Genomic DNA, 24,154 nt, shown 5'->3' on the forward strand with positions numbered 1-24,154 from the left:
GAAGGCACATGACCCACTCCTGTGAAGCAGATTTCTGGAAGGAACCGAGTCCCAGCCATGATGGAGATTCCAAAATGCTTCTGGTTGAGGCCTTCAGACTCCATTTGAAACAAACTCTTAAAGTAATAAGCACACCTTTATTCAAGTGGACGTAGAAAAGCACATTCCAAAACAAAAATGCATACATGTGACTTTTACATACTCTGATACTTTAGGGGTGACTGAATCCTGTTTCATAATCACTCGAAGTGACCATTGGTTTCTCTATGCGCAGTACACACATATGTAGGTGGAAAAAAACACATGCATTTTAAAATTTGCTTCTATATTTAGATCAGTTTGTTAAGATCTTCCCTGCCCTGATAATATCCTATGCCTGTTGATGGCTAAGAGGTAAAATGTGGTAGAATTATCCTAGAAGTTAGCCAGAAGAGCAAAAATATGTTACACACTTACTAAAGATCCTAGTTAATATTGTAACACCTGACTATGATGGCCTCAATAGTTGGAATGACAAGAATTTTAAGTAATACTTGTCTTATTCACAGAAGGTTATGAAACTTAAGATAGACACAAAAATGCTTTGACACCGACATCATCTAAAGAATCGTAAACTTTTATTAGGCTTTAGGGTGGAAAAATAAACCACAAAACCACCTGCCAAAAATTTTATTTTTAAGTCATTCCGACTTTAGAAAAAAGATAATTTCATATACTATTTTAAAAAATCACACATTTTTGCTAGGAATTTCTGATAGAGTCCCTAGACTCTGGTGTGAATATCTGTGATCATTTTTTTTGTTTTGGGACCACAACCAGCAGTAATCCAGGGTGACTCCTGGTGGTGCTCGGAAGCCTGTGATCACATTAATCAAACACACACACAAAAATAAAAACCATTTTTTGTGACTTGAAGACTCTTGTCATATTTTTCAAGTGTGATGGTATCTCAACAATTATACAGAGTCCCCATCCTTTGAATACTGCCCTGAACTGAAGGGAGATTGGGGCAGAAATCTGAACAGACAAAGAAACCAAGTTTTATGAGACACAGACCTGCTGTTCTCTCTGAATACCCTCCCTAGAGACACTACAGAACAAGAGTATCCTGCTGGAAGGCCGCCCCCACCTGATGAAGCTCTCATTTTTAGCTTATATTCTTCATTTTGCTAACAACAGCAGACCTAAGGATTTTGTGGACCTTCAATGAAAACTACATGAAAACCAATTCTAATCTTAGCCATGCAGGAAAGGTGCTGAATGTAACTACATAATCAGGAGACATGCGCCCCTGATGTCATCACTTCTTTCAGAGAACTATAGATACAGGACAAGGGCAGCTAAGTACTAGGCTTCATATGAAAACGCTTTGGTGCCTGCCACAAACTCAGGACATAGAATACTCGTGGATGGATAAAATGCAAGGATCCAATCATTTTAATAGAAAATATTCCACTTAAGGAAAGAAGACACCAGAATAACAACATCAACAGAGACAGCTTACCTATTGGTGTAAAGTTTAAAACTAGGAAAGCCTCATTTGAATGTGCTTAAGAGAATGGAAACATCAACAGGAATCCAAGTGCACTGGCTGACAAGGAATAGAAAGTAGGGTCGCCAGAAAAACAGATCTATGAGTCTGGGAGAGAATTTGGACTAAGAACAGCAGAAAAAGCTAAAAGCATTAACTTGCTAGAACTTATGTTTTAACATCAGTGTATTAACACTACTTCCAGAAGCTTAGAACAGTTAAGAACCAATTTCAGGATAAAATCAATGTTTATAGTCAAATAAAAATAGCTTCAATGAGTTCCATAAATAAAGTTTACATACTTACAACACTAATATATTAAATAAAAGAACATCATGACAAAACAATGCATTCACCAAGTCAGTGCTCAGACTTGATTCCTCTGCAAGGAAAACAATTGTGACTATGTATAGATATATAGATTGACTTCATATACAAATAATCAACAATTTTCTCTCCAGTATTCAAATGTCAAGTAAAGCCTGAAATATGATACCAGATCCTGGTGGAAATTCTGGTGCTGAAAACAGATGAAATCCTACTGAAGGGCATTTCAGATGTACATTCAAATGACTTCTCTTAGGTATGGGTTCTCTGATATCAAATGACAAATGAGGGCTGGAAAATAATGGCATTTTCCCTCACAAATCCGCATTTATCACATTCACAGGCTTTTTGCATGGAATAATTTGAAGAACAAGCTTCTTTAACCGGTGGCATTTTCACAATTATCGTGTTGGGATTGTACTCCAGCATGAATTCTCCAATGGCGACTGAGGTATGAAAATAGCATTAAACATTTACCACATTCAATATATATATATATCATTGGTTAGGGTTTGCAGGTGTTAAGAGCGTAGCTTTCCTACATTCATCACATTCTGAGGGTTTTATTCTGGTGCAGATTTTCTGATGCTGAATAAAGGCTGACTTATGACTGAAAGCTTTACCACATTCAATTACAACACAAGATGTTCTCCCTGCTGTGTACGCTCAGATGTTAAACGAGGCCTGAACTTGACTAAATGTCTTCTCACGTTCACTGCACTCGTAAGGTTTCTCTTTGGTATGAACTCTTTGATGCTGAACAAGGTGTGCTTGCTGACTGAGACTGTTTTCCCACATATCACAATCAAAGGCTTTTTCTCTGTTGAGGACTTCCTGTTGCAGGACAAGATCTGAGCTATGACTGAAACTTTCCTCATAATCTTTATACTCATAGGATTTCTCTTTCCTATGGGTTTTGTAATGCTGGATAAGGCATGAGGTTTGGCTGAAAGCTTTCCCACATTCATTACATTCATGTGGTTTCTCTCCTGTGTGAATTCTTTGATGCTGAATAAGATGGGAATTCAATCGGAAGTCTTTCCCACATTCATTGCATGTATAGGGCTTTTCTCGGAGACGAACCCCTTGATGCTTGACAAAGTTCAACCCACAATCATTGTAGTCAAAGGATTTCTCTTCACAGTGGACCTTTTGATGTTCAACTAAGTATGAGGTATGATAAAAGTCAATGCCACATATATTACACTTGTAAGGCATCTCTCTGTGAATTCTCTGATGTTGAGCAAGGTGGACACTACGGCTGAAGACTCTGTCACAAATGTTACATTTATAGGACTTTGCTCTAGTGTGAATCTTCTTCTGCTGGATTATATCTGAATTCTGACTACACGATTTCTCAGCTGCATCACAGGATTTCTCAGCTACTTCACATTTATAGGGTTTTTCTCTAGAGTGTATTCTTTTATGTCGACTAAGACTTGAACTCTGACTGAAAGATTTTTCACATTCCTTACATTTGTAAGGTTTCTCTCTGGTATGAATTCGCTGATGTCTAGAAAGGGCAGAGCTCTGATGGAAGGTTTTCTCACATGCATCACATTTATAGGACTTCTCAGGGGTAGGAACGCTCTCACATTTACTCTGGGGAGAGAGATCCATTAAACTTTCCTTATATTCATGACTCTGAAAATCCTGTGTTAGATTTATTTGTTCATGTTTATCAGCAGCCAAATTCTGATTGAGGCTTATGTCATACTTATCACAATCATCAAGATTTTGTATTCTAAGAACTCTTTGATCCGTATCAAAAGTGGAGTCCAGACTAAAGCTCTTCTCTGGTTCACTGTATTCATTGCTCTTCTCACTGGTGAAGGATTTCTTGCTGATTGTTATTTGCCTAAACTCCCTCTCTAGGAAGAGAAATTTCCTTAGGATTTCCTGAAGCCTCTCTAATCTATCCTCAGACTTAGCGACTTCTCTCGTTTCAGGAACTTTGGCAATATCCTTCTTGAGTCTTCCTACCCTTGCTTTGTATGAATGTACTTCTTCTGAAATTCTCTGCTTAGGAATCAATACTTTGTTCTCTTCTCTGGTGTCTCCATCTGATTCAATATATAAAGAGAAAAGGCAAATGTAATCTGTACCCTGTGCCGGTAAAAAGAAAATTTGGAGGCTAAAACTAACCCAGTATCTACTGAAATTCAGCACACAATCTCAATAGCAGATGTGAGGCATAAATAGGGTGTTGAGGTGGGAGACACAGGGCTCAGGGTGTGCTCAGCAGAGTGATTAGATAACCAACAAAGTATGACAAAGGGTAGCAGGGACGAAGTTCAAAAGAGCTAGATAAGCAACTTGAGCAGAACTGAGTGCAACTTGATGATGGTAAGAGACAAACCAGAGTTCTTCAAAACTGAAGGGTGGGACTGGAGCCATCCAGAGGCTGACTCCAGTTCACTCCGAGCACCCAGTATGGCCAAAACAACTACACACACACACACACACACACACACACACACACACCTGAATGGAAATGGAAGGAGATCTCCATTTTGTGTATCACTATTCATTTTGATGGTCAAGGAAGCTACAACTTGGCTAGAAAATGGGACTTCACTCCCCTCCTATCTCCAGCTAAGTGATTCTGCCTTACTCACCTGGGTAGTCATCTCTTAAGACTTCTCTGTTCTTAGTTTCCAGATCAGAGACCTGTAGATCTTGTTCTAGCTGGGAGATGCCATCAGGCTTGGAAAATGGAAATCCTGCTCACAGAGAAGGAAATGGATGTGACAATTTATCTCCAAAACTACACCAGCAGCCACTTCCCCACCTCTACTAATGGTCAGAAGAGAAAGACAACAATTCTTAGAAGCAATTAGGAAGATCTGGAGAGAAAAAAAAGGGCAAATCCTCTACAAGGAGCTCATACTGTGCTTAGAAAGAGGTGCAAAAAGGAGCAGATTGATGACTTTCAGAATTAAATATTATTCGAATAAGACAATTTTCATAGTCATAGCCTGGAAACAGGTGAAAGCTCAGGTTCCTGGTGAATGGTAAGTTAAACCATAGCAACAGAATTAGTGAAGGCTGACTCAACCATCCAATCTCAAGAAGCAAATTTTTTTCAGTGCACATAATGTTTTCTTAGCAATGTGACATCTGCTTACCCATTCGGAGCCACCACTCATTTCTTTGATATTTCTAGAGTGCTTCCCATAGTTAAGGGCCACCCCTCAAAGACTTCACACTCTAACTGCAGAGTATAGGAACTATAATATGATAAAATACAATAAAAGTCTATCTTCATAGAAATGATCTTTCATATAAAAGTTTTTTCTATAAAGAACTGCTAAGGATTTAATGCTTTTAACTTGGGGGGGGTTGCGGGGGCAGGTGAGCATAGGGCTTGGGCCACACCCAGCAGTACTGAGGCTATTCGTGACTGTGCTGGGGAAGAAGGGTGGGAAACCATATGCAGTGCCAGAGACTGAACAAAGGCCAGCCTCACGCAGGCCTTATGTAATACCATCCCATCACCCCGGCCCTACCCCCTTACTTTTAAAGATGATATACAGTGCATGCTGGAGGACCCAGAGTCACTCCCAGCCATGCTAAGGGGATACCAGGTTCAATCTCCTCATCAGGCAATAAGCTCACAGTCAAAGCCTGCCTCTCTCTTCACTTACTGAAAATATACAAAATGCATTTTCAGTTCCTCTAATTCTGACCAGTCAGTACAGAGTGGAGTCGTAGATTTTTAAGACTGGCTTCAGGTACTTTTCTTACATGGGAGACCTCCCAAGTAATGTCTAGGGGGCTGGGAGCAAGTCCACATGACAGTAAGCAAACCAAACAGTTCAATCTTCAGGCCTGGTGATGTGACACTGCTAAGGACCAATAATGCTCAGGGGCTACCGGGTCACACCTAATGGTGCTCAGATGCCACCAGGGCCACACTGGACAATATTCAGGGGCCTTCCAGAGCCCATGTGGTTGTCAGGGATCAGACTCAGAGTCTCCTGAACAAAGCCCTGTCTGCCTCTTTGAACTACCCTCCCTTCCCCACCACTTCAGGGTTAACCACTGCTACTTAGAAACCCTTTGAGAGCAGGGGGCCATGTATCTTGCACTGTGCTAATCAAGTGCTCAAGGGTCACTTACGTAACAGATAACAGCAGCCCTCAGCATGCCCTATGAGAGCCTATGAGCAGAGAAGTAAGAACAGACACAAGAAAAGTTACTTGAGAGTGGGGGAGGTCTCTGGGATGGGAGAGATAACTCAATGGACTGAATGCATATTTTGCATGAAGGAGACTTAGCTTGGATCACTGGTACCACAGGCTCCCCTGAGGCCTGCCAAGAGCAATCCTCAAAACAGAGCTGGGATGAACAGATAAGGCGCTTGCCTTGCACACAGTAGACCCAGGTTCGATCCCTGGCATACCATATGATCCCCAGGCCTGCCGGGAGTGATTCCTAAGTGCAGAGGCAGGAGTAACCCCTGAGCACCACGATGGCCCAAAAACAGTAACAAAACTCAGGGTCTCAAAAATGCAAGCAAAATACTCTACTGTTGAGCTACATCCTAGTCCACCAAATTAGCTGGGGCTGGAGAAATTGTACAGCAGATAAGGTGACTGTCTTGCACACAGTCAATCTGGGTTTGATCCCAGGATCTCATATGATCCGGAGCACCACCAGGAGTGATTCCTGAGTGCAGAGACAGAAGAGACCCCTGAGCATCACTAGTGTGCCCCCACACCCCAAAAGAAAACAGAGCTGGGAGTAGCTCCAAGCACTGCCAGCTCTGGCCCAGCTCCACCCACCACCACCAAAAAAAAAAGGTTAGGAGCTGGAGAGAATGCAGAGTGGGCAAGGTGTTTGCCGTGCATGCGGCTTATCCAAGTGCAATCCCAGCACTGTACATGGTCCCCCCCCAAGCTCCGCCAGGAGTAATTCCTAAGCATAGAACCAGAAGTCCTAAGCACAGCCACAGCCAGATGTGGTCCCAACATACCCCCACCAAAAAAAAAAAAAAAAGTTGGGAGTAAATATTTACTGTGTTCCCAATTCCTTTTAGGCATTAATAGAGCCAATTCTCCTTTTAACAATTAGATAATCCTTATGTCAAACAAAATCATTTTTCTAAGTTTAAAGACGTCAGTTCAGAATGAGAGAGACTGATAATACAGGGGTTAAGGCACTTGCCTTGCACGTGGATAACCCTGGGTCGATCCTCAACACCGTACATGGTCACCTGAGCGCTGCTAGGAGAGACCCCTGAGTAGAAAAATACAAGTTGTCTCTGAGTGCTGCCAGATACAGTCCCCCAAGCCCCAAAAAAGTGTCAGGCTAGAGAACAGTTCAATGGGCTGTAGCATATTAATTGCATGCAGGAAGCAGGGGTTTAGTCCCCATCACATGGTTCCCCAAGCACCGATAGGGAGTAACCTCTGAGCACAAGCACTGAACTGGGAGTAGCCCCTGAACACAGCTGGGTATGGCCCAAAATCCAAACTCAAAGAAAAAGTCAGTGTACCATGAAGCTGGAAGAATTCCACTCAAAATTCTGATAACAATTTTTCTTCCCTCCCAGCCCCCACCGATAACATAATTTGTAACTTTTTTGGGGGGGTTGGGGGGTCATACTCAATGGTACTCCAGGAAGCATGCAGTGCTGTGGATCAAGCTCCAGCTTCCTGCATACAAAGTATGCACTCCAGCCTGCCAAATCATCTCTTGGACCCATCTTGCAGCTTTATTTCTAGCCGTGGGGGTGAGGTGGGGCCTCCCAAGTCCGGCTGAGGAGTCCCAGGGGACTGAGCAGTGATTTCTGGCCAACTGGGTTGGTGATTCAAAGCGAGAACTTGAAGCTGTAAAGCTGCTGGGGCCCTGCAATGCTGGCAGTGCTAGAGGCCTCCTGGGTTAGACCTGGTGATGCTCAAGGGGCTTCACAGTGCCATGATTGAACCTGATTAGATGCACATATGCTACCTCCCAGTCCCAGTCCAACTTTACACCTTAATATATCAAGCATTTTGGTGAGTTGACAACTGAAACAAATTTGGTTATTTACTCTAGATCTGGGCTGAAGCAACAGCACAGCAGGTAGGGCGTTTGCCTTGCATGCAGCCGATCAGGCCGACCCAAGTTTGATTCCTCCACCCCTCTTGGAGAGCCCGGCAAGCTACCAAGAGTATCTCGCCCTAACGGCAAAGCCTGGCAAGCTCCCCGTGACATGTTCGATATGCCAAACAGTAACAACAAGTCTCACAATGTTACTGGGCCTGCTTGGGCAAATAGATGAACAATGGGAGGACAGTGACAGTGACTCTAGATGTATGCTTAAAAACAGAGGCACAATAAAGATCACTTGGGGGGCTAGGAATGTAGCTCAGAGGTCTAGCACATGCTTTGCATATTAGAGGGAGGCCCTTGCAGCCAACGCCAGAAACAAACAGAAACTGAAAACAAAAAACAAAAAAAAAGGAAAAAAATATCTTCAAGGGGCGTAAGAAAATCACCAACAATTAGAGAGGTATAAGATTCCTAAGGTTTATTAGAGCAACTGGTAGGTGCAGAACTTTTACAAGTTTTCCCTCACTTAACACAAGGCATAATTTTTTTTTTTTGATGTAGGAGTACTGTTATTCCATCACTGATTAGGCTGATTGAATTGGGCATGAACTCCACCTTACTTTTTTTTTTAATTTTTTATAATTTTATTTATTGAATCACCGTGAGAGCAGTTACAAAGCTTTCGGGTTTAAGTTTCAGTCATACAATGAAACACCCATACCTTCACCAGTGCCCATTCTCCACCACCAAAAAGCCCAGTATACCCCCATCCCACACCCTCCCCTACCTGTGTAAACATAATTTTGAAGCAGGGTCTATTATTGTACCCATTTTACAAATGGGAAAACTAAGATTCTGAGGGCATAAGTAACTTGTCCATTCAGAAACTATCTCTAAATAATTTACTACTTAAAATTTTGCTCGAGCGGGCCCAGTAACGTCTCCATTGGAGATTTTGTTGTTACTGTGTCTGGCATATCGAAAACATCACGGGGAGCTTGCCAGGCTCTGCCATGCGGGCGAGATACTCTCGGCAGCTTGCCGGGCTCTCCGAGAGGGGTGGAGGAATCGAACTCGGGTCAGCCATGTTGGCTGCGTGCAAGGCAAATGCCCTACCACTGTGCTATCGCTCCAGCCCTAAATATAATTAAAATTATAATCCGTACAGAAAGAGAACAGAAGACTAACACAGGGTATAAAAAAAAAATAAACAAAGTCACTGGGAACATTGGTGGTAGAAAATGTATACTGGTGGAGGGATGGGTACTTGATCATTGTATGACTGAAACCCAAACATGAAAGCTTTGTAACTGTGTCTCATGGTAATTCAATTAAAAAAAAAATCAAAGAGAGCAGAGCCCAGGAGCTGGCTCAAAGAGCCAGAGTAGGGGCTCTGCTGAGACGAGTCTGAGGCTCAATCCCTACACCCCCCCCCCAGGTGAGCACTGCCAGAAAGAGCCTGAGACCCCCACCTGTCACACATAGCTGTGGCCCCACCCTTGCCCCCCCAAAATAAACAATATATAGAAAACTAGGAATCAACAGATTGAGAGTGATGTTTTAATTAAAAAAGATCCAGGAGCAGGAGAAATAGTACAGCAGGTAGGGTGCTCCCCTTGCAAAAAGCTGACCAGGGTTCAATCCCTGGTATCCCACATGGTCCCCCAAGCGCTGCCAAAAGTAATTCCTGAGTGCAGATCTAGGAGTTACTCGTGACTATCACCAGGTGTGGCCCAAACACGTTTTAAAAAATACTACACACACATATATATATATATATGACCCAATACATTACTTAGTGTCAAAGAAGTAACATTTTCTTTGTAATAAATACCTGTATTACCTAGTGTCAAAGTGACATTTTCTTGGTAATAAATACCTACAGTCAGGAAGATGTTCTATATGATGAGCACATGCTTCACATGTGTGAGGCCTGGGTTTGATTCCCAGACCACATATGATCCTCCAGCATGAACATAAGCAACTGCCAAATTATAGAGGCAGGAGTACTCCTGGGCATGGCTGGGTATGACCCCAAAACCAAAGTTGTTTTTTTTTTAAATTAAATCTAAGCAACCAAGGCAACAGCCTGAACAATATTGGTTTAGGAAATACCAATGTTAAAAAAATTTTTTTTTTGAGGGCCAGAAAGATAATACAGAGGTAAAGGCGCTCGTCTGGCTGATCCTACTTTGGTTTTGGAGGGCACACCTGGCAGTGCTCAGGGACCAGTCCTGGAAGGCTTCAGGAAACCATCTGTGGTGCTGGATATCAAACCTGCTCAGCTGCATGCATGGCAGCTCTCTCCAGGCCAACCCTAGTTTGATCCCTAGCAAATGTTCTCCCCCCCAGCACCACCAGGAGTGACCCCTAACATAGAGCTAGGAGTCGTCCATGAGCATGAGCATTACTGGGTGTGGTCTCCAAAACAAAACAAAATTTGGACACTTGCCTGACATTTTTGTTTGTTTTACAAAATACAGTCTAGAGTTCCAATCACTTGCTATCTTTCCCAAACATAATTTAAGTAACCACAAGCCAGGTATTTAGAAACCACCTTATTTAATCCTTGGCATAATTCAGAGAGATATTATTTTCAAAGTTTTACAGGTGAAGAAAATAAATGTATCACAGATACAGGATCACAACTGTACACAGAACCTAAATATGATTCTACTTTATATTCTTTTCAATTTATCATACCAAGATCACAAAAAATGTTTCGGTTTTCTTGCCATTGAACCTTTTTCCCAGGTTCAAAACTCTCTGCTGGGCCAGAGCAATAGTACAGTGGGTAGGGCACTAGCCTTGCATGCACCTGACCCAGGTTCAATTTCCTGTGTCCTATATGGTTCTCCAAGCACAACCAGGAGTAATCCCTGAATGCAGAGCCAGTAGTAACAACTGAGCATTGCTAGGTGTGGCCCCAAACAAAAACTCTATGCTTTCCAATATGCCTTTGTGGGTCAGAGGAGTTACAAAGCACAGGAGTCACAAAGTCCTTGCCTTAAACATGGCTGATCATGGTTGGATTCCAGGACCACTGTATGCTCCCCTGAGCACTGCCAGGAGTGACCCCTGATGAGTGTCAGGTGCAACCTTGGACACCACTCCCCAAAAGGACTAAATGGTTGTGGCAGTAAAAGACATTAAAAATGCAAGGGAGGGGCCAGAGTGAGAGTCCAGCAGGGAGGGCTTTGCCTTGCACACAGCCGACCCGGGTTCAATCTCTGGCATCCCATATGGTCCCCCGAGCATTGCAAGGAGTAATTTCTGAGTTAAGAGTCAGGAATAACTCCTGAGCATTCCCGATTATGGCCCAAACGTAAATAAATTTAAAAAATGCAAGGGCATGCCAAATACTCCTGTTAACTGCAACTTTGATAAATGCTGTCATCTAATAAAACACTTGTCATTCCTAATATGAAAATCCAGACCCCTTTCTTGGTCTCGTCTCCAGCTCTGAGTCACAGATAATGTCCATTTGGGCATGACCCCCAAGGCAGTAATTCACTATTAACAGACTATACTTTTTACCCACTTTTCTTTTTTGCTTCGGATCACACCTGACGGTACTCAAAAGCTACTTGTTGCTTGGGGGTCACTCCTACAGTGCTCAGGGGACCATGCAGTGGCAGAAACTGAACTTGGGCCTAAGCATGCAAAGCCTGCACTCAACCTGTGGAGCTTTCTGACCCTTACCTACTCTTGGATTCAGCTGCTCATACTTATAGATACTACTGAACAGTGGAGGATGCTATACCATATTTAGAGCCATTGCCTTGGGGGGAAATATGAACTGGAATATGGAGCTATGGCTATGGCAAGGACTAATTCATAAGTTTATTTTATAGCACAAAACATTAAACCAGATCAGTAAGTGAATAAATTTATATTTCAGGTAGAGTATGCTAAATTTACAAGAAAAAGAGTAATTTTCCAAGGACTATAAAAATTATAAAGAAGATGCTACTGACTCCATCATGCCTGCTGGGAGTATGCATGTGTGTTTTGTGTACAGAGAGAACAGTGGAAATGGGATAACATTCAGTTCAACAGCACAAGTTTCTGTACTTCAAAAAGTAGACAGGTTTTGAATGGTTGGATATTATGTAATTAGGTAAAAATTAACAGTAGTTTACAATTGCATATCACTTTACAGACTATAAAGGTGTTAAATATACATTCAACTTGACACCCTGAAATAAAGAAATTGAACTCTTGCCATCCCATTTGCCCCCCATCAAGGATGGAGCTAAGCAACTGTTGATTAGGAAAGGCCATTTAAATGCATTCGTCGGTATTTCACCACAAAGAATAAGGAAGATGAAGGTAGGACCTTGGAGAGGGCCACTGGGATTTAAAGGAAGGAAGAAGTCTAAAATGAAAAAAAACCATAAGGAAAGCCCAAGGGTCGAGTTAGGCAACAGAAGGGGCACCGAGTTCTTTCATAACAGAAAAGGAGGGGCACACAGCACAGGGTCCACCTTCGAGAACATCAGGAAAAGATCATAACTGATGAGCTGGAGTTGAACTTTGTGGTTTCTCAGAGCACGAGTAGACGACCGCAAACCATGGCTTCTGAATGAACTGGGTTCAAAAGGCATCTGGTTTCAACGGAGGCTTCCTTGGCCTCATAGAAACGTGACACAGGTCATCTGAGCATCTGCAATGTGACATACTGGTAGCATCCTGGGGGCCATCTATTCCATCAATCAAATTTATTATCTTACAATCGTGGAAAGGTAGTTTCCGAGCAGGGGTGCGCAATATCGATGGGGAGCCGACACCTGGGCCATCTCTTGGAGATTCCTGCTGAAAGGACTGCAAGTGTTTCTCCAGAGAAAGCACTTGCCTGGGTATGACTCAGGGCCGGGCAGGAATTCACACTATGAATCCGGGAGGTGGGAAGGCGAAGAAGTATGCCTACAAAGATCAAAGAGCCACTGAAAAACCTTCTCAGGGGGCAGGCTGCCTCCCCACAAGGTAAGATCTCTCTAATCCTGAGAGGAACCAAGAAGCAAAGCAATGCTTGGATGCCACCAGCATAAGCAAAGCAAAACAAGAGGGGGGAGAGAAAAAAGAAAAAGCAGAATTAAATATTTACATACAGAGAAAAGAACGGGAAAGGTAAAAGAAACAAAAAAGAAAGAGCAGTAGCGCTCACATGGGGTCCCACTACCCCAGCTGATGACTCTCCACAGCTGCTTAACCTCAGCTGCTGATTGCACCACTCTAGTGACAAGAACTTACCCCACCTGAGTGTGAGGCAAATGCCTGGAGCTGCCGCTGCGCAGGACGCGGTTCCCCAGGACTCCGGGCTGGGCAGCTAGGCGGCTCACTGCACCCCCCCGCCACTCACGCTTATATAGAAACTCTCTCAAAGTCTGCCTGCTTGGAGAATAACTTCGGGATCTTAAGAGGTGAAGAATTAGCCAACAAAAAGGACTGAGCGTCTTTTTAAAGGAAGCATTTCTTCTTCCGAGGAAAATGGGCCTTCTCAGATCTCAAGGCCCTGAGCTAACAGGAAAGAAAGGGCTTGGCGGTGGGCTAGGAGGACTGATAGTCTCTCCTGGCAAAAATGAAGACAGGGAAGGCGAACACGTAGGCAAAGCACAAGCAAGCTTCCCTCTCCTGACAGGGAACAGACGCCTCCCCCAAAGCAGGACACGTTAACTGACAACAGGAGCAGAATGTTTCTTCATGAACAGCCCCCCACAAGGAAGCCCACTCCCAGAAATGACTTTAGAGACAAGAAGTCCGATGTGCTAAGACTGGAGCGTGAGCCGCTCTCCGCCCTCCCAGAGAACTCACAGCCACTCAGAAACAAGAAGGCACTCCCCAGAGGCTAGGAAGAAAACAGTCCTTACCCAGTGAGACCACGAGCCCATAATTCTCTAACATCACTTCTCTGTAGAGATCCCTCTGCACAGGGTCCAGGCATCCCCATTCCTCTCGAGTAAGGTGCACAGTCACATCCTCGAATGTCACAAACTCCTGAAATAACACACCTGGCTGCTCTGGGGGATAAGGCCACTAACCACACCATGGCCAGAGGATGAAGGAGCTGAACCCGAGAAGTTTCCTGTGCACAATCATGTGGGGCAGGAGGGAGAGCCGATGAAAACCAAGGGAGCCAGTCCCGGAGCCCTTAGGCATGGAGGAAGCGCCCGGCACAGCCCCACGGTTAAAGAAAGAAGTGTCTGCAGGGACTGGGGCGAAGGGAAGGTGATTTGTGTGAGATGCGGATCGCTGAAGAGCATCAGCTTCCCAACTGGGATCTGCTATGGAAAAAGCTTCCAGGATGAGGGCAGGGCCACGCTCAATCAGCAGCAACAGTCCCTGAGGAAAAGCAGAAGGTTCCTCAGCTCACCTGGTACCTGGCTGTCAGAAGTGCAGCTGCCTGGTCTCCTGGGCTTCCCTCGTGGGGAAGAGCAGGCACCTGGGAAACAGGTGGAGCTGAGGGGGGAGAAAGGAGCCAAGAGTGAGCGCAGCCCTTTCCAGGGCTCCCTTCCAGAAGAGGGGGTCAAGGGGTAGCCTTTTCCACAGCAAATTTGTTCAGGGAAACCACGAAACATTTATCAGGCACCGACTGAGCTTTCCGTCCATTCCCAGCACTTGTATTCCCTCCTTCCACATCTAGACCCCGCGATACGCAGTTTAATTATGAAATCCCCAACTTCGCTTATCTTCAGGATGAGACAGTCTTCTCACTGCAGGTAAGCATCCCAACCTGTTCTGCAAACAGGCAAAGCAAAGCATCAAGACTTGTAGTGACTTGTCCAGGGCCTCTGTGATTTGCTAAACTTGACCTTTTCCCAGACATTTGTTCTGAAACTAGGCACTGTCTCTGGAACGGTGTGTAAGACTCTCAAGTGCAAAGTCAATCATCTGCTTCTTCCCCATTCTTCCCATGCTCCTACAGGGGGCATTGTTGCTACACAAGTTACTGCGGGCACTGCAGCTGGTCAGAAGTAATCCATGATACGGTTTATACAAATCAAAAAGAAATGCAAGACAGAGCAACCTATCTACGCGACACAGAAAAATGGTATTAGATAGTCAATAGGTGAGATGGGTACTTTCACAAGGGGATTTTGCTTAACCAGAGAACTGAATGGCTGCTTTTAAAAATCCTGGTTTGGGGCCAGAGTGATAGTACAGTGGGGAGGGCGCTTGCCTTGCATGTGCCTGACCCGGGTTTAATATCCAGTACCACATACGGTCCCCTGGGTCCCGCCAGAGTCAGGAACATCCCTGAGCACAGAACCAGGAAAGCACCCTGAACAGTGTCGGGTGTGGCTCACCAACAACCAAAATAAAAATAAAATAAAATTCTGGTTTGGTTTTGGGGTCGCATCTGGTGGTGGTCAGGGGTTGTTTCTGGTGGTGCTTAGGGGACCCTGTGGTGCTGAGGATGGAACCCGTGTCTCCTGCACACAAAGGCCACTCTGGCCCGCCCAAAGCACTCTCTCCAGCATTTCCTGGCCAAAATGAGGATGAGTCACACAAACACTGCAGTTGCAACAGAATGGCAGGTGGCAGAGCACGTGAGACCATCACGGGGGAAAAAATGAAACTAAGTGAAAGGAGCCGGGGAGGGGGAGGGGCAGGTTCAAAATCTGCGAGGAAGTGAAAGTGAGGCAAGGACTGAGCGGGTGGCGAAAGCAGCATACCTCAGACCTCACTCCAGCCAGCCGTGGTTTCTGAAGCAGGATGAAGCAATGGGTGGGAAGGAAAGAAAGAGCCAGAACAGAGAGTGACCACCACCACTCCCGGGAGAGGAAGCGGGTGCTCCTCACCAGAGGGTTCCAGAAGGAGCTGAGTCACGGGGCCCCTCCATTCCACACACCCCCACCCCCTCCCGGCGCCGACCCGGCGCCCTCCACCACCCCCTCCCGCGGGCCTGCGGCGTTCAGCCTTACCCCCGGTGGGTCCCAGCTCCATATCGGCGTCCTGCATGCACGGGGGCTCCGGGGACGCCGCCTCGGAGGGGCTCTCCAGAGACCGAAACGGGGCGCCCGGCGATCCCGCCGCCTGCTGCGCCGACAGGTCCTCCTCCATGCCTGCTCGGGAGGACAATGACCATCACTGCGGAGCGACAGCAGAAAGAACGCTCACGGTGAAGGCAGGCGCCGATACCCGCCTCGCCCCCCGATCCCCGCGCGGGGACGGCAGCTCCGCCGGTGACTAAAAACCCCGCGACCACCTCAACGGCACCACTCGGGCGACGGCACACGAGTCCAGACCCGCCAGCTCGCAGGCGACGCCCCGCGGAAGCGTCACGTCCACGGCTCAAGTCTGTACGCGAGGGACGCTTTTCATTTCTTTTTTGGGGGGGTTGGTCCGCTCCGGGGTCGGACAGAGCCGCCCCCACCCCCACCTCACCCCCCGAGCCCCACCGGGCCCGATTACTGCTGCCTCGCCCAGTCCGGTCACCGCGCGGGGCGACCCTCGGCCTCCCCCGACCCTGACAGTCACCGAGGGCCGAGCTGCGACGCCGGCCCGGCCACGACCCGTGTCCTTCAAACCCAAGGACGCGAGGGTTCGGGCCCCCAGTTCCCGGGCCGCAGCGCGCCACGGGCCACCGGGCCCAACAGGCCCCGCGCGCCGGCTCCCCGGCGGGCCAAGACGCCGCCCCGAGACGCTCCAGGGTCACACGGGTCCCTCCGACACCGCGGGCCAGGGCCCCCGGCACCGGCCGGCGGCGCCGCGGACCCAACCGGGCCTGAGGAGAAAAAGGCCCTCGCGGGCGGCCGGGCTGTGGAGACCGGGAAGCGCCGCCCGCCGCGCCCGGGCCGCCGCCGCTTGCCGAGAGGCCAAACCAAAAGCGTCCCCACCACGACCCCAGAACGGGTCCCGGGGACTCACCCGAGGGGCCAGGTGGGCCAGGCTGGCCGACCGTCACCGACGCTCAATCCCTAGGCCGCCACTGCCGGTCAGGGTCGCTCTAGACCGCGGGAGGTCGACGTTTCTCGGTAGCACTTCCGGGGGCGGAGCGTCTGATGGGCGGGGCTCCGGGGACGCAGGGGCGGGCCCGTGCGGCTCTCGCTAATTGGTCTCTTTTGAGCCGTTGTCCCGCCTCTTGCCCTTCAGCCAGAAGGCATCTGGCGCCCCCCCCCCCCGCCCCCGGCTGCCAGGTGACCCCGATAACTACCGCGCCAACTCGCCCAGCCCTGGAGCCGGCTGAGCCTCGCAGGTCCCTACGGAGCTGGTGGTCCGCCCTCCCAGGTGCTTGTGGGAGCTGCGGGACCTAACGGACGGCTTCTGGGACCACTACCAGGACCCCAAACACTGCGGAAAAAGTCATGGGGCCTATCCCTCTGTATCCCTAAGCTATCCCTTCGGCCCCAGGTAGCTACTTATTTAAGCACATTTTTCTCCCAACAGTTCTTCAGACGTCACAGGTGGAAGAGCCGGGATCGTGGTGGCGGGGGTTAGAGCAAACTTGCCTTGCACGTTTCAGTCTTTGCGAGACCCTAGGTTCAATTCCCAGCATCACCACAAGGGGAATAAGTTAGATTTTACAAGTGAAAATAATGAAAACAATTACTCAGCTCACAAAATCCTCGATTTTTCTCCTTAAACTATATTACTTTTACATGTTAAAGCGGGTAGCATACCACCGGTGACTTACAGTAGAATGAACACAAATTGCAGCACCCTAAAGAAAATGTATAAGTAACTATTTTTTCTTTTTTTGGGGGGGTGATGGGGTGCTGGGAGGGAGCATTCCCAGTGATGCTCAAGACTTACTCTGGCTCTGTGCTCAAGGATCATTCCTGGCAGTGCTCAGGAGAGCATATGTGGTGCTAGGGATCGAGCCAAATAGGTTTGCCACATACAAGGCAAGTGCCTCAAGCACTGTACTATCTATCCCTCTGGCCCCTGAATTTGAGACGCTGTTTGATCCCTCGTGACACCCAAACACTGTTGGGTGTGACCTGGTGACCCCCAGTACCACAGGTATCACCACGTTGTGGGGTGTGGCCCTATTTTTTAAAATACAGAATGGGATGGAGAGGTAATGCGGAGAATAAGGCACATGTCTTGCATGCAGTGGACCCAGGTTTGATCCCTGTCACCACATATGGTGCTCAAACACCACTGGGGGTCAATTCTGAGCAGAGTCAGGAATAGCCCCTGAGCACTGAAGGATGTGGTCTAAATTCCCAATAAAATTACAATAAAAAGTGATGACTTGACATGCTAGAAAGAAATAAGAGGGGCTGGAGCAATAGCACAGTGAGTAGGGCGTTTGCCTTGCACATGGCCAACACAGGTTCGATTCTCAGCTCCCATATGGTACCCCGAGCACCACCAGGAATAATTCCTGAGTGCGAAGCCAGGAGTAACCCCTGAGCATTGCCGGTGTGACCCAAAAAGAGAAAAAAAAGAATATGGAAAAGGTATAGGAATGTGATTTTTTAAAATATGGGATGCTGGGGATCAAACCAAGGTCAGCCATGTTAGCACCCTACATGCTGTACCATCTCTCCAGCCCGGGAATATAATGTTTTTAAGACCTGTTGGTTAATAAGCCAGTTACCAAAGAAAGGAATAAAGTGGATTATTGAAAGGAAGCATGAGAAACAGAGAAAACAATTGGTTACTACACCATAGAGAATGGGAAAATAATCAGTATTTGGAATTTTGTTTAGAATACCACCTAGGGGCTGGAAAGAGAGAGGTAGGGTAAGACACTTAAACTCAGTGGACCCAGGTTTGATCCCCATCACCCTATATGGTTTCCAGAGCCCCACCAGGAGGAAGCCTGAGTCCTGCCAGGTGTGGTTGAAAAAACAAACAAATTGCAAACCATGTCACCAGTTGTTTTTATTCTTCGTTTAAAATCATAATTATGGGGCTGGAGAGATAGCACAGCGGGTAGGGCGTTTGCCTTGCATGCTGCCGACCCAGGTTCGATTCCCAGCATCCCATATGGTCCCCTGAGTACCGCCAGGAGTGACTCCTGAGTGCAGAGCCAGGAGGAACCCCTGTGCATCACCAGGTGTGACCCAAAAAAGGAAAATAAATTTAAAAAATAATTATTGTGACAACATTTTGGTTTTTGGAGAGCCTACCTTTTGGGGCTGGGCACTTCTCCTTCCTTGTGCTTGCTCATGTTGAGGACTCAACTGGGGTGAGCAGATTAAGAGGCAAACCCCTTGACTCTCCATTCCTATTTTGATATTTTGACAACTTAATTGCGTGTGTGTGTGTGTGTGTGTGTGTGTGTGTGTGTGTGTGTGTGTATGTGAAAACTCCCTGAAAACATTAGCAAAGCACTTTTTTTAGGACAGGGAAGACTGTTGTCCTTAGGTCATTTGAAAAGTCTGCCCGTCAAGTGATGCTCTGTACTCAGGGGAGCCAGAAAAGCCAGCACTTCCCCTTTGGGCAACTGTCCACCCAGGACAACTCTCCAGCGTCCATCCACTGCTGGCTCCACCGCTGAGGACCCGTAATCACTGAGCAGGGGAGTATTGTTCGATAACTGGAATTCTTAGACTACTTACATCACAAGAAAAGTAGGAGAAAAGTTTAAGTTATCTAAGAAGGACGATATCGAGGGGCGCTTAATCCCCTTTACTCCCTGACTCTTAGAGCTGGGGGAGCCCACAAACCGGCTCCCAAGATTGGGGCCAAGGAGACGAAGTCCTCCAGAGCTCCTAGAGCGGCCCCTGGAGCGCCGGAGAGAGCCGGAAGTAGCTTGTTGTCGCATTTCCGGGTTTTGTGACGCCAGGTTCTGGGTTGCCGAGGGCCTGGCTCCAAGCCCATCGATCCCCAGAGTCACCGTCCTTTTCTTTCCCAGTACCCCAGACCTCTCGGGGGTTCACGGTGAGACGTGGGTCCGGCAGGGAGGAGGGGCGGGGACAGGCGGGGTGTGTCCGGCAGTGTGCCGCAGTCCCCCTCGCCGCAGTGACAGGGATGGGAAACGTTTATTGAACAGCGAGTAAAAAATAAAAATAAAAAAACTCTTTGGCCCGTTTAAAATAAAATGTTCTTGATTTATCTTGGGTTTACAGCACCCTTCCTGTTAACTCAGGCTGCCTCTGTGAGGTACAGCCCGTGGGAATAGTTTATTCCTCCTCTGCCACCTTCAATACTTTGATCCAGGACTGGGGAGATAAGTTTGCAGGCTTTGTACCCCGGGGTCCGAGTTCAGTCCCCTGCATCGTTTCTCCCCCACCCCCCCAAAAAAAACAAAGTCGGAGTAGCCACCAGCACCATTGGGTGTGGTGGCCAAAAAACCAAAACTTTAGGGCCAGAGATAGTAGAGTGAGTAGGGCACTTGCCTTAAATGCGGCCAACCCAGGGTCCCCTGAGCACCACCAGGAGTAATTCCTGATTGCAGAGTCAAGGGTAGCCCGAGTATTGCCAGATGTGGCCCTAAAACCAAAAATCTTGTGACATTTAAGATAGTGTCACAAAAATGAAAGGAAAGAAAGAAAATATAGTTGGGATGATGAGCCAAAAGCACCACAAATGAGGACAACAGAAATGCTTGGGGCCAAGGGATTCCCAGCAGCCACCAGCTGAGTGAGCTGCAGGTGTGGCTCTGGTGGTTCCAGGCTGGTTGGCTGAGATCACTGGGAGTGACTCCCAGAACCCAAGAACCACTTGGGAGGCCATATCCTCCCACCCCAAAAACCCCCAAGTCCCTGCAATAGGTTACCGGCGCCGGGTTTCGTGCCTTGGCCTGTTCCCCCTTGCAGCTTGGTGGCCGCCATCCTCCAGAGGCCACTGGACAGTCAGATTTGGACTCTCAGTGAGGAGACACGCGGGGCCTCATGGGATGGGGGTGGAGCCAGCTCTTTCCTCCCCATCCCAACAAGATGGGAGTCGCCATCCACAAACAGCCTTTCTAACTCTTGATCAAGGTGCTTAATGGCTGTGATCCCAGAGACTCTGGAACAAATCTCGGAACCCAGCAGGTTTTGGCAGAAATCCCCCGAGATTTGTTGAAACGTTGGAATTTCAAAATCATGCGGCCACTACTGCAGTCACATGACATCAAATGTTATTCATAACCAGCAATAGAAAACAAATTGTCTACTGTTGCCTTTTCGGCAGATCTGAGTGTTGGGGTAAAATCCCAAATAATAATGGTGGGTCTGGTGTCAAACTATTGAATATAATCAAAGTAGAGAGAGAGTAATGTGGAAATCATCTACCTCACAGGTAGGGGGAGGGTGTGGGATGGGGGTATACTGGGGTTTTGTGGCTCTGGTGAAGGTATGGGTGTTTCATTGTATGATCGAGACTTAAACCCAAAAGCTTTGTAACTGCTCTCAAGGTGATTCAATAAATAAAATCATAAAAAATGAAAAAAAAAAGTAAGGAGTTCATGCCCAATTCAATCAGCCTAATCAGTGACTGAATAAATAGCAGTACTCCTACATTAAAAAAAAAAAAAAAAACAAGAATATAAATGGCGACCCAAGAAAAATTGTTATCAGGAAGGGAGAAATACAGACAAGTCATCTTCCCTGTGCCCCATGACTCAGCTCATACACCATGTTGTGACTGGTCACTTTTCAGTGGCCAGGTCACTCTCAGAGTGACAGGATGGCAATGACAACATAGCACCCTGGGCTTCAGACTTGAGTTTTCAATACTAGCTCTTCCACACAAGCTCTATTGCTAGACACATTATTTAATCTTTGCGAGCTCTGCTTCATCTGTAAAACGGCAATGACAATTGTGGACCTTGTTAGGTTTCCATGGTACAAGAGGCACTGGTGCCTCACATGCCAGATCTGGGTGGCACAGAGCTAGTTGAATGGCAGCCTCTTGACACACACCATGTCACACTACTGGATTTGGTAAATTGCCTTCACAAATACTTGTTTGCAGTGTTAGCAGACTAACTTTAACACTCCCTACCATCCCCTACCCTGCAGGAGAGTGAAGGCCAATTTCATGAACCACTTCCTAGGACAGAAAGGCGAGTGCTGCAAACAGCCCTCAGCTGGATCAAGTGACACCATTTCTTGAACCTGAATAATGACCGCCGAATCCAGGGATCCCACAGGTCTTTCTTCCCAGGCCACCCAGGAGATGGAAGGCCTCGTGATCGTGAAAGTGGAAGAGGAAGAGGACGATGAGGAAGACCATTTCCAGAGGAAAGGCAGTAACTCCGAGCTAATCCCACAATGTTTTGGCCGCTCCACAACTATGAACGAGAGAGCCTTACTGTCATCCTATTTAGTTGCTTACCGTGTGGCAAAAGAAAAAATGGCTCACACTGCAGCAGAAAAAGTTATCCTTCCGGCGTGTATGGATATGGTCCGTACAATTTTTGACGATAAGTCAGCTGATAAATTAAGAACGATCCCGCTTAGTGATAATACCATTTCACGTCGCATCTGTACTATTGCGAAACACCTAGAGTCCATGCTCATCACACGGCTGCAGTCTGGGCTTGATTTTGCAATCCAGCTGGATGAGAACACAGACATTGCCAGTTACCCAGTGCTCTTGGTTTATGTCAGATACGTGTGGCAAGACGATTTCATAGAGGATCTCCTGTGTTGTCTAAACTTAAACTCCCACCGAAGTGGACTTGACTTATTTGCTGAATTAGAAAAGTGCATTGTTGGGCAATATAAGCTAAACTGGAAAAATTGTAAAGGAATCACGAGTGACGGAGCAGCATATATGACTGGAAAACACAGCAGAGTTATTGAAAAGTTGTTAGAGGCCACCCGTAGCTGTGCTCTTTGGAATCACTGTTTTATTCATCGAGAAGCTCTAGTGTCCAAAGAAATACCACCCAGCCTGATGGAGGTATTGAGAAATGCAGTGAAGATTGTTAATTTTATTAAAGGAAGCCCGTTAAACAGCCGACTTCTTGAAATATTCTGTTCGGAGATCGGAGTCAACCATACCCACTTACTATTTCACACAGAAGTCCGCTGGTTGTCGCAAGGCAAAATACTGAGCAAGGTCTATGAGCTCCGGAATGAGATTTACATTTTCCTCATGGAAAAGCAATCTCATTTGGCAACTGTATTCGAAGATGACGTTTGGATAACAAAATTGGCCTATTTATGTGATGTTTTTAGCATTCTTGAGGAATTAAGTTTGAAACTACAGGGGAGAAACAGTAATATATTTCAGTATCTTGAACATATTCATGGGTTCCAAAAGACATTACTGTTGTGGCAAGACAGACTGCAGGGTCCTCGCCCAAGCTACTACATGTTCCCCACATTGTTGCAACATGTCGAGGAAAATGTTATTCATGAGGCCTGCTTACAGGAAATAAAGTCAGAGATACTGCGGCACCTGACTTCCCTGTCTCAAACTTTTGGTCACTATTTCCCAGAGGAGAAATTTGCATCATTAAAAGAGAATATTTGGATGAAAGATCCATTTGCTTTTCAAGCCCCAGAATCGATCATTGAGTTAAACTTGGTGCCTGGAGAAGAAAATGAATTATTGCAACTTAGTTCATCATTCACACTGAAGAATTATTATAAGACATTAAGCCTGTCGGCATTTTGGATTAAGATTCAGGATGAATATCCATTGCTAAGTAGAAAGAGCGTGTTGCTCTTACTGCCATTCACAAGTACCTCTTTGTGTGAGCTCGGATTTTCTATCTTGACTCGGTTAAAGACAAAGAAAAGAAACAGACTCAATAGCGCCCCTGACATGCGTGTAGCCTTGTCCTCATGTGTTCCTGACTGGAATGAACTTATGAACAGGCAAGCGCACCCATCACACTAGAGACATCTGTAGGGCTGGGAGGGGAGACGGCTCAGAGGGCTGGAGCATAGCCTAGCAGGAGGAGGCCCCGAGTCCTAACCCAGCACCTCTGGGCCCAAGCAACAGCACATCAGCAGGCCTGACTACTGAACCAGCTGGCCTCTGGGTCAGAGTGTCTCTGGGTGTGGTCCCCAGAACATTGATTGAGAGCATCCAACTCCCCCCCCCCCCCCCCAAAATGACAGTCTTACTGAACTGTGGTTTTGTATTTAAGGCATTTTTTTTAACAAGGTATTACTATATTTAACTTAATAAAGTCGGTTCCTTTTACACATAAATGTATATTCAGAGTAGTGATGCAGAATCTCCTCCAATGAGTCACTGGCAGCTTGGGGAAAGAACACTCTTACCACTTCTTCACTTGCATCTGTACCCGGGCTGCCCACCTGCCTTTTAGGATGTTGCCCTTATGTTCAGTTACTCACCATCCAGGGGCCTATGGGTTCTTTCCTGCCTAATTCCAGGCAGGATGCGACTTTAGAT

At 46.7% G+C, this 24,154-nt stretch overlaps 2 protein-coding genes across 4 annotated transcripts in view; one reads left to right on the forward strand and one right to left on the reverse strand.

The window, feature by feature from the left end:
• ZNF655 (zinc finger protein 655) overlaps positions 1-16,867 on the reverse strand; it is a 28,244-nt gene extending 11,377 nt beyond the window's left edge. The window contains exons 1-5 of one of the 3 annotated variants that reach the window (XM_056128509.1): positions 16,769-16,867; positions 15,823-15,963; positions 14,271-14,356; positions 13,768-13,894; positions 11,711-12,823 (exon numbers count right to left, since the gene is read on the reverse strand). In XM_056128509.1, coding sequence (XP_055984484.1) covers positions 12,627-12,823; positions 13,768-13,894; positions 14,271-14,356; positions 15,823-15,961 — 549 coding nt within the window. In that variant the 5' untranslated portion in view covers positions 15,962-15,963; positions 16,769-16,867 and the 3' untranslated portion in view covers positions 11,711-12,626. Of the gene's footprint in view, positions 1-595; positions 3,922-4,476; positions 4,582-11,710; positions 12,824-13,767; positions 13,895-14,270; positions 14,357-15,822; positions 15,964-16,768 lie in introns of those variants that run through there. The other 2 variants (XM_056128507.1, XM_056128505.1) reach the window with 2 other exon arrangements.
• Positions 16,868-19,572: 2,705 nt separating this feature from the next.
• On the forward strand, positions 19,573-23,733 carry FAM200A (family with sequence similarity 200 member A). The gene is made up of 2 exons (XM_056128510.1): positions 19,573-19,735; positions 21,802-23,733. The coding sequence occupies exon 2, from the start codon at positions 21,905-21,907 to the stop codon at positions 23,630-23,632; it is 1,728 nt and encodes a 575-aa protein (XP_055984485.1). The 5' UTR covers positions 19,573-19,735; positions 21,802-21,904; the 3' UTR covers positions 23,633-23,733.
• Positions 23,734-24,154: the final 421 nt, after the last annotated feature.

This window comes from Sorex fumeus, unplaced genomic scaffold, assembly GCF_029834395.1.
Source record: "Sorex fumeus unplaced genomic scaffold, SorFum_2.1 ptg000064l, whole genome shotgun sequence".
Classification (NCBI taxonomy): domain Eukaryota; kingdom Metazoa; phylum Chordata; class Mammalia; order Eulipotyphla; family Soricidae; genus Sorex; species Sorex fumeus.

What these genes read in the sequence shown, in the direction of transcription:
- FAM200A (XM_056128510.1), top strand. Translation starts at nt 21,905, where the DNA reads ATGACCGCCGAATCCAGGGATCCCACAGGTCTTTCTTCCCAGGCCACC.